Source organism: Salvia miltiorrhiza, chromosome 6, assembly GCF_028751815.1.
Source record: "Salvia miltiorrhiza cultivar Shanhuang (shh) chromosome 6, IMPLAD_Smil_shh, whole genome shotgun sequence".
NCBI classification, from domain to species: Eukaryota; Viridiplantae; Streptophyta; class Magnoliopsida; order Lamiales; family Lamiaceae; genus Salvia; species Salvia miltiorrhiza.
The window spans coordinates 28462513-28473284 of record NC_080392.1 but is presented as its reverse complement, the minus strand read 5'-3'; the positions used below and the strand labels follow the sequence as shown (position 1 = coordinate 28473284).

The 10772-nt window shown below is 45.9% G+C and overlaps 1 protein-coding gene across 1 annotated transcript; it reads right to left on the bottom strand.

Annotated features, from left to right (window-relative positions):
* Positions 1–348: 348 nt before the first annotated feature.
* LOC130990723 (uncharacterized) lies at positions 349–1194 on the bottom strand. Its single transcript, XM_057914953.1, has one exon. It carries the CDS (start codon positions 1192–1194, stop codon positions 349–351), a length of 846 nt encoding a protein of 281 aa, XP_057770936.1.
* Between the last annotated feature and the right edge of the window lie 9578 nt (positions 1195–10772).

The following is a 10772-nucleotide window of genomic DNA, read 5'->3' as shown; positions in this document are numbered from 1 at the left end:
CAGCGCATCATCATGCGGATACATTAGTGTACGTATATCCTCTGCCCCAAAAGTGATCGCCGGCTCCTCTGCCGCACTCGTAATTTCCATGACCTGCTTGTGGTAATATCCTGACTTCACTGCTCTAACGACTTGTTTTTTAGCCCGATTTGATGTGGGCGTCCCGTTCTCTCCGCAAATCATATGCACTTCCCTTCTGTACGGTGGAGGAGGGGCTTGCCTCTCTGCCCCTTCTCTGCGATTATCCCGGTTGTCATCAGGCCTACGATCTCTGTTGTTCCCCTGCTCTTGTCGCTGATCCCGGTTATTTCTCTGATCTCTCTGATCTCGCTGATCCCTCTGATCCCGTTAATCTCTCTGATCATTCCGCCTCTGGCCCTCATTTTCTCTGTCAATGAATTGGTCGAGATTTTCCTGGCGCACCAGTAATTCCAATTGGTGCTTAAGATGTTCGCAATATTTTGTGTAATGTCCAAAAGAATTGTGATACTCACATAGCTTGTTATTAGGCCCCTCCTGTGGTGGCCCATTCCGATAGGTTCCCGGTGCCCGAAAGAACGGTTGGTCTTTTATTAAATGGAAAATGTCATCTTGTGGTTTATTCAAGGGCGTGTACTCAGTAAACCGCGTAACCTCATTCACAGTGCGTTGTTGATGAGACGGCATTCCTCCCTGGGGTGGCAGTACCCTCGGAGGCAACCCTCTGAATGGGGCCCTATCTTGGTGTCTCTGTCTCTCGGGTGCTTCATCGGCCTTTTTGACCCTGTGTTTATCATTTTCCACTTTTCTCGCCATCTTGGCGTCCTCTAACTGTAAGTAACCTGACAACCTTGCCATAATATCATCGAAATCCCTTGCTCGTTGGATTTGCAATTCGTCAAAGAAGATCCCCGGCCTGAGTCCTCGAACATATGCGCAATTTTTGATTTGTGATTCTGCCTCTGGCACTTCCAGAGCGGCAAGATTAAACCTCGCTGTGTACTCCCGCAATGTCTCACCCTGATCCTGCTTGATGTCCATCAGCGAGAGAGCTGACTTCCCTACCCTCCGCGAGCTCGCAAACTGTCGTAGGAAGCGAGTCTGTAAGTCTTCAAAAGAGTAAATAGAATTCGGGGGAAGCGTCCCAAACCATAACTGAGCTGGTCCGGTAAGAGTAATTGAGAAGATACGGCACTTGATGCCCTCAGTGTACATATGCAGTGTGACCAATCCTTCAAACCGATTGAGGTGTACCTCCGGATCGGTAGTGCCATCATAATCCAGCGAGATGGGCTTGTAGCTTCTAGGTAAAGTGTCTGCCAAAATATCGTCAGAGAAAGGACTACGGTTGTTGATAGGATGAAATCTTGAAGTCTTAGCCCTCTTGTCCTCCTTATACCTTCCCTGTTCCCTTTTGTCCCTTGGCATGTCCCAGTCATGACGTTTGTGAGCCGGTGCCCTAGCCTGCCAGAGAAAAACTCCAGCTCCCTTTCTTCTGCTCTTTCGGTGTACCGTGATTTCTCGGGCGGTGAGACTTCTCTGCTCTGTAGGACCGCTCAGATCTCTGTTTCTTGTCTTCCCTCCGGGATTTCTCCTTCAGCGATTCTTCCAGATTCTCAAGTTGATGTTTCAACTGTGACACTTGCTTTTTCAACCGTGCCTTCTCCTTCGGTCTCTCTTCCTCAAACACAAGGGAGACGGATTGACTGTCAGACTCGTCAACCCGCTCTCTCCTGACAACACTGTTAAGCCTAACACGGCTCCCCTCTGGTATAGCTAGTTCTCTGTCAGCAGCGTCCCCTTGCATTTCTCCAGGCATCACAACCTGTTTGTTGATTGCCAGTATGTTTGCCTCCTGAGCAGCGGGAGGTGGGGCCTCAGTGCCCTGCGGATTGGCTGCTCCAACCGGGGTAGCCACAGTAGGGATGACAGACATCATCGGAGTTCCCAGTGCCTGCCGCATGTTGGCATAGCTGAGCAAGGCCATCATTTGCTCTGCCAGCCCGAAATTAATCGATCCTCCTCCAGACGCGGGGGCCAGACTTGGCAGATCAGAACCCGGTGTTACCAAAGCAAACCTCTGGGCGTTGACATTCAACCCTGTTGTCGGCGTGGCTGAGATAGCCTGAAAACCCGGGGGCACAGTGAAAGTGGGGTTACCCTGAAGGCCAGTGAACAGTGAGGTAGGCACCTCAGTAGTGACAGCAGCAGAATCAAACTCCTTCTCCAAGTTCCGGTGAGCATCAGAGGATCCCATGGTACCTGCATATAAACAGAGTGAGAAAAATCCTAGCGACGAAAGCATAAATCCTCTGTTTACGGATTGAAATCCCGATATAAGAGATCCAACAAGAAATCCCGGATACCGGTACAGAGACCGTTAAAAAATTCCCCTCGAGGTAATGCTATGCACTGGGAAATAAACCCAGGGCATAGATTGAAAAAACAGAACCCGCATAACGGAGTTTTCCCCGGTGAACCCGCATTAAGATCCGACGGAAAAAACAGAGCATCAAGAAAACCAAAGCAACCATCAGAAGGCTTGTCAGCGCAATACGTTAGAAATGATAGATAAATAAGAGCTATGTAAGAAAACGAACATCATAACCCAAGATTAATACAATCATGCCCTATAATAATCACAAAACCTTCAAACAACAAAATTACCATGGCAACCAGCCAAATTAGCAGCATAATGCGTTAATCAGAGTATAAAACGAAGACTAGTCGAAGATGGTGAAACACAAATCAATAACTATTCCTCTTGAATGAAAATCACCCGCAAATCAATAACATAAGCCTAATTGTAGCAGGAACATAGTACTAATCGGCATATTATCTGTGCAAGACCCGTAAATCCACGACACCGAACCAGGATAATCGGCAACAAAGTAACGACCAACATATTATTGGTGCAAAACCCATAGATCCGCCACAAAAACCCAAAATGACAGGAACAGAGCATCATTCCACAATCTAGTGACAAAACGACAATTAACCATAGAAAACATGGAAAACATTGATAAGCATCACCCATAAATGAAAAATTCCCACCGATCAGCAACACAAGCTAAATCACTAATAAAATAGAGTATTAACTAACATTCTACCGAAGCAAAAACCCACAAATCACCAGCAAAAGCCCAATATAAGCAAAAACAGAACAATATTCCACAATCCCCCGATACAATCGTCAGATCTACAAATAAAACCCCCATTTTATGAAGAAACCTCTCATTCGTTAACAATTGAACCGATTGAACGGTAAATAAACATAGATTCCCCCACAATTCACTGTTCGTGACTCTCACCACCTTTTCCCATGCATCGAACACATAAATAGACATAGATCGCAACAGATTAATAGCATATTAGCCCGACAAACGTAATAAACTAACTAAAATCGTCTGGGTGCCCGAATTATCGGTGTAAATAGTACCGATGCACACAAATCCGATTAGAATTTCAGATCTGCGTACGCCGGTGACCATAACCTCACATCTTAACTCAGTAGCCTTCCCACAGACGGCGCCAGTTGGTGTTTCACGAAACCAACACCTAAACTACAAAGCTAAAAATCGTAAACTATACCTAGTCGAGATGATCGGAAAGAGCAAAGTAAGCGATCGGAGAACTTAGTACGAGAGAGAAAATAGTTGTTGTATTCAAAAACAAGAGGTAGCGTAATTACAATGCACGAGTGCGGAGCCTATTTATAAACTACATAGAGGGGCAAAATGGTAAATTCGCCTGCAACGTATGTGCCTTGCATGCTCGAAGGATAGAATAGTAATTTCGTCTTTACGCGGGGGCTCTCCCGCATTTTCTGGTGACTTCTCTGGCGAGGGTGACTTCTCTGGCGAGGGTGACTTCTCTGACGAGGGTGACTTCTCTGGCGTGGGTGACATCTCTGGCGAGGGTGACTTCTCTGGCGTGGGTGGCTTCTCTGGCGAGGGTGACTTCTCTGACTCTGATGACTTCTCTGGCGAGGCTGATTCCTCTGGTTCGTATCCTTTCCCTACTCTGCACATATTACTCCTCATTAGCTAGAAAACCAAAATATGAATGCTCGGGTTCGGGGTGTATCGGTATATCTAGATAGGTCAAAAGAGGACCTATTTATAGTTTTCAGATTTCCTTCGATCACCATGGTATATGAGAGTTGCCATGCAAAGTAGAATTCTAAAGGTAATAAAATCGTGTAAAATAAGGTAACTTTCCAGCTGGCTGCGCGCTCTGGAAAATACTCCTACTCATGCCGAATTCGCAGCTCTCGCCAGAGGAACGAATGTCACCAAGGGAACGGGTCACGCCAGAGGAATGGATGATTTCTCTAACCTCGCCAGAGAAATGGGTCGCTAGCGGAATGGGTCGCCAGCGGAATGGTGATTTCTCTGCTATCGCCAGAGGAACAGTGATTTCTCTGGCTTCTCGATTCCGCTGTAATGGCTTCTTTCTCTGCTCTGACTCTCACTTGGCTGCTCTGACTATTGACTCCTCTGGTGATGACTTCGCTACACTGGCTTCTTGATTTCGCTGACTCCAGAGAAATGGTGATTTCTCTGACTCCAGAGAAATGGTGATTTCTCTGATCTGGAGATGTCGGTTCCTCTGCTCTGGAGACCAGAACACCTAGAAAATGCCAATTTCCAGAAGATTAAAAATAGAGTAAATTAAACATAAATCAACTCCCCCACACTTAGCCTTTTGCTTGTCCTCAAGCAAAATCTATATGAATCCTAGGAAGAGATTGATTTCAACAATGTTCATTTCCATCCAAACATTCACAAAGTCAATTCAACACTTTACAATCAACATACATCTCTCGGTCATGCAAGTAACTCAAAGTCTAAGAAGCAACAAAAGAGTAATGCAAGTAATTCGATCAGACTCAATTCTCCGCTAGAAGTGAATTCCCTAATGTGATCTCCTTTATAATCAATATCACTAATTTTCACACTTTGTGTGCTTGAGATTTCGACAGTTGAGCCATAATTCATGAAATAAAACCATTTGGATGTAATCCAAAGTTTTTTCACGTGGTTTCCCATGCTCATAGTTAGACTAGAGGAGCAGAGACTCAGAGCTGCCACTTTTCAGAACAGGCAGATGTTTCAGAGCTGGCAATTTCAGAGTTGGCAATTCGTCCAACTTTTTCACAGATAAGATACGATCGTAGGCAATCACAATGACAACACTCCTTCTAGCATCTACCGGATAAATCACGTTTTACTTACTTACAAAAGTGTTGCAACAAAACTCATAATTCTTTGCGCAAACAAGAAACATAAATCAAAAGTAAAACAAGAATAACCTCCATTCATTCACAAACCCAAAATGCACATTGAAAACCATCTTCTCTTCCACAAATTCATAAAAATTAGCCAGATTCGAGACCAAAAACTAAGCATAGAAAAATCAATTTCGCCCAAATTTGAAAAATATAAGCAACAAAACACCACTCCCCCACACTTAAAGCATGCCATGTCCTCAGGGCATAAAAGAAATACGAAGAGTGTAGAAAACGTCCCTGATTATTGGCATTGACAAACTGAATCATCGTGAAAGGCGGTGAAGAGGGGGATTTGCGGTCTTTTGCAGAGGGAGAGTGGCGGCGCTGGGTAGGGCAGCGAAGAGAGTGGTTGCGCTGGACAGGGCAGCGACGAGAGTGGCTGCGCTGGAAACATGAAGACCTCCAGAAATCTGGCAGAGAAACACCTGTTCCTCTGGCGGTGGCATGAACAAAGCGCGAGCCTCGCAACTTCCAAGCTCAACACCGCACGAAAACCCAAACAAAACAACAAAACAAAAAGAAACAAAACGAAACTGAAAGAAAGAAAGACAAAACAAAAACGGTTGGGTTACCTCCCAACAAGTGCTTAATTTAACGTCTAGAGCTCGACGATACCTCAAACTCATGGGTCATTGAATTTGACAACTTCAAGACCACGATCCACGTTTGACTTGAAGTATGGTTTGAGACGATGACCATTGACAGTGAAGGTAGTGCCATCAGCGGCAAACAACTCATACGTCCCATTCCAATTGCTCTTATGCACCACATATGGCCCTGTCCATCTTGATTGCAGCTTGCCAGGAAACAAACGTAATTTCGAATTGTATAAAAGTACCTCATCTCCTGGCTTGATTTCCTTGGTGCGGATGCTCAAATCGTGGAATTTCTTGGCCCTCTCTTTGTAGATGCGGGAACTCTCATAGGCCTCATTACTCCATTCATCTAACTCCGTCAATAAATCACGCCTTGTATAACCAGCCTCCTTGAACTCCAAATTGATTCTCCTCGTCGCCCAATATGCCTTGTGCTCAATCTCAACAGGTAAATGACATGACTTTCCGAAGACAAGTTGATAGGGAGACATACCAATCGGAGTTTTGTAGGCAGTGCGATACGCCCAAAGAGCATCATCTAGGTGCTTCGCCCAATCCTTCTTGTTGACCACACTTTTCTCCAAGATTTGCTTGATCTCTCGATTAGCCAATTCCGCCTGTCCATTAGCTTGATGATGATATGGAGTCGTCACCTTGTGCTTTACTCCATACTTCGCCAACACGCTTGCTAGTAACTTGTTGTTGAAGTGCGACCCCCCATCACTAAGCAACGCTCTCGGTGCTCCGTACCGAGTCAAAATATTCTTTTGCAAGAATTTAATGACTACCTTGGAATCATTGGTGGTAGTTGGGATCGTCTCCACCCATCGAGACACATACTCCACAGCAAGCAATATGTAGGAAAAACCGCAAGAAGCAGGGAAAGGACCCATGAAGTCAATTCCCCAAACATCAAACAGCTCCACCTCAACAATGATATTCTGTGGCATCTCATCCTTCTTGGTGATATTGCCCATGCGTTGACAACGATCACACGACTTCACAAAAGCATGGCAGTCTGCGAAAATTGAAGGCCAATAAAAACCGCTATGATTTATCTTCATGGCAGTGCGGTTGGCAGCAAAGTGGCCTCCACTAGGTGAGCTATGGCACTCTTCGATGATCTTTGGCCATTCATGCTCTCTAACGCATCGCCGAATAAAGCCATCGGCGCACCTCTGGTATAAGTAAGGATCCTCCCAATAATAAAACTTGACATCATGGAGGAACTTCTTCTTTTGATAGTGCGAAAACCCCTCGGGAAGAGCTCCAATAACCAAGTAATTGCTATACTTTGCATACCAAGGATCCTTAAATAGCACCGCCCAAATCTGCTCATCGGGAAAAGACTCATTGATGGCCATCTTCGGATCATCTCCCTCGATCGGATTCTCCAAACGAGACAAGTGGTCGGCTACCACATTCTCACACCCCTTTCGATCACGAATCTCCATATCAAATTCTTGAAGCAACAAGATCCATCGAATCAAGCGGGGCTTGGAGTCCTTCTTTGTGAACAAGTAGCGGATGGCGGCATGATCAGTGTAGACTATTGAATGAGTTCCAATCAAATAAGAACGGAACTTATCAAAAGCATACACCACAGCTAGCAGCTCCTTCTCCGTGGTTGTGTAATTCCTCTGAGCAGAATCCAAAGTTTTACTAGTGTAGTAAATTACCTTGAATAACTTATCTCTCTTTTGCCCTAACACAGCTCCCACGGCCCAACCGCTAGCATCGCACATCAACTCAAACGGAGCACTCCAATCCGGCGTGATCAACACTGGCGTAGAGATCAGCACGGCTTTCAACTTCTCAAAGGAGACGTGATGCGTCTTCGACTTTTGGGCCATTTGGCCCTCTTTTTCTCTTTATTTGTGTCAGTTCAGCTCTGTCCAGGGGGAAAACAAAGTTGTGGAGGAAGGAAGATCAGTAGAGCGGAAACGGAAGAAATGCGGTCAGAATGGGCATTACCGAGCCCAGATTGCCAAATCATGTTTGCCAGCATGGAGCTTCGGCCAACAAGTACCTCTCCAATTCAACTTGGGGCATGGGAACCTGGAGCCACCACCTGGTATGAGCCACACCGATAAGAGCAGTCGGTTTGATCGTTACCAGAAGAAGCAGACAGCCAGAGCCATAAAAGGAAGGTCAATCTCGGAGATCTCATGGAACAAGCGGAAGGTTGAAGAAGAGACTAGAAGGACCGAAGGGATGGGAAAGGTTGACTAAGCTTGCAGCTGGACGCCATCTTCAATCAGGATCAATCAAAGATCGAGCTAATTAAGGAAAGAAGATCCCGGCGAAGATTTGGAACCGGCGCAGCTAGGGTTAGGCCTCTACCGTTTAGCAGTATAAAAGGCTAATGTTGTGCAACGTGAAGAAGCTCTTGGCACCCCGAACATTTTACTTTTCATCAGTTATTGCTTTTATTCGCCGCGTGTGGCATTCAAAACACTTGACATTTCCGTACTTCAATTCCGTAGTGTTTTTACTTTTGGACAAGTTCGAAGGCTTGAAGCCTAGGTATTATTTTATCCATTTCAGTATTTCATTTCGCTTAATCATGAGTTTAATTCTTTTTGCAACTATGAATTTTATTATGTGTGAGTAATCCTTTAGGTGAGGTTTTAGGGGTGGAAATAATTGTTGTTAACATGTAAACATTCGTGAGGCATTTGTTCTTTCGGTTGAGTCTCGTGGTTCCAGATGGATCTGTGCCAAACCATGGACAGTAGGGGCCTGACGGGAGACCCTCGTTCGGTAAAATGCTGTCCGTGTCAAGCAAAGGCCAGGGTATACCAGGGCGTGACAATCGGTATACCCAAGACCGAGTAGCTGAGCAGCGTCAACAAAAGGCGTTGTAGATCCGGAAGGTGGGGAAAGGATTGATGGGATACACTGTCCTTCCTCAGTCTTGGGCTTCTCTAGAGAATATCCATCAACTGTGACGAGGCATAAAGCCATGGTTATCAAACGAGGAAAGCAATCTCGGCGCCGTAGCATGTCTATGACTGGTCGGTCGACAAGGCCGGAAATAGTTGAGTCCAGGAGGCATGTGTCACTCTAGTGCGGAGTTGGGGACCTCGGGAGAGAAGGTTGATGAGGGTCATACTTGGTGAGTAACGGGTATGACTACTATCTAAGGAGGAGTGAAGCACTGCCTTGTGACCGGGGATTGTGTGACCTTCGGACCAAGTGACCACAATGAGATCAACCATCCTATATGTGAAGTGTAATCCCGTGAAACGCCCCGATGTCTTTGGGCCACGCCTCGGAATTGCATGGATCATAGACGGATCATCAGTGTGCCTATGACCGAAACGAATGTTAACAACAGTTATGACCTAACCGAATAACCTCACCCCTTTGTTATTATTAATCTTGTTATTTCTTGTGCAGAGTATACAGATTGAGAATTGTGACACCTCAGTTTGTCGTTGGAGAACAAAGTGGTTCCTCACTCCCTGTGGGATTCGACCCTACGCTTACCGCTAAGACTAAGTCCTTGTCGTGAGAAGTAGGAGCGTGTATTGTCCGTACTGGGCTTACACAGGTATTTTGTCCACACCGCACGACGGGTGTGTGCCAAAATTGGCACCGTTGCCGGGGAGTGACGCGCAGCAATTTTGTTCTCTCCTCATTCCATCTTCCGCTACTGGTGTATGCGTGGAACTCGTAGAGCTGTAAGAGCATTGGTGTTTGACCCCGATATTGATCGAACAGAAAGACGACTACGCGCAGAAAACACGAATAGCGAGACGCGAAGCTATGGCAGAAGCCGAACAAGCAGATGTCGTACCGGAGCAGACCCTCAGACAGTTGGCATATCCAACTAACCTCAACTTGAGGCCGAACGGAATCACTTTACCCGCCAATCCGTTCGCACCTCGTCGGTATGACATGAAGCCTTCATTGCTTCAAATCTTACCAAAGTTCAATGGATATCAAGGAGATGATCCTCATACTCATCTCCAAGATTTTGAGATGACAATCATGCACCAATCAAATGACGAGCAGCAAGAGTATGTCAAGTTAATACTTTTCCCTTTTACCTTGGTGGACAATGCAAGAAGATGGCTGTATGACCTACCAGAGGGGAGTGTCACTACATGGGCACAACTGCAACAGGCCTTCTTGGAAGAATTCTTCCCAGCAGCACGAGTGGAGCGGATGCGATGGGATATCCGCAGCATCAGGCAAGATGGGCTAGAATCCTTCTACGAATACTGGACGAGATTCAAGAGAATGTTAAGCAATTGCCCCCATCACCAGATCTCCCCAAAAGATCAGGTGGAGAGTTTTGTAAAGGGCATGCGGAGGAACGATCGCAGTCTGGTCCTAGCAGCTTGTAATGGATCATTGATGAGCAAAACCCCGTTGGAGATCTTCCAACTATTGGGCACCATGGCAGAAGAATCACGTGATGAAGGACATGAGAGGAATCTGGAGAAACCAAGGAAAGCTGAGGAAAAAGAGGAGATGTCTAAATTAGAAAAGACAATGGAGAAGAGCATGAATGAACTCAAGGAACTTCTCTCAGGCTTGACTATACCGAAGAAGATTCGCCAGTGTGGCTTATGCGATGCCACTGGACACCAATCTGAAAATTGTCCAAATTTTGGTGAGGATATTGTTGATGTCAACGCCATTGGAGGACATGATGGGAATACACGGAAGTACGATCCTTATGCAAATACTTACAATCCTGGGTGGAGAGATCACCCCAACTTCCGGTGGAAGCAAGATGGCCAGCCCCAACAGCAGAACAATATGGGCGCACCAGTGCAACGTCCTCAGTATAATCAGAACCAACATCAACAACAATACCAGTTAGGACCGCCTCAACACCACAACCCGAATCAGCAACAACCTCCTTACCAACCTCCGCATCGGAGGGCACC

Bases quoted from the DNA above. Each gene is read 5' to 3' on its own strand.
- LOC130990723 (XM_057914953.1), bottom strand. From the start codon at position 1,194: ATGTACACTGAGGGCATCAAGTGCCGTATCTTCTCAATTACTCTTACC.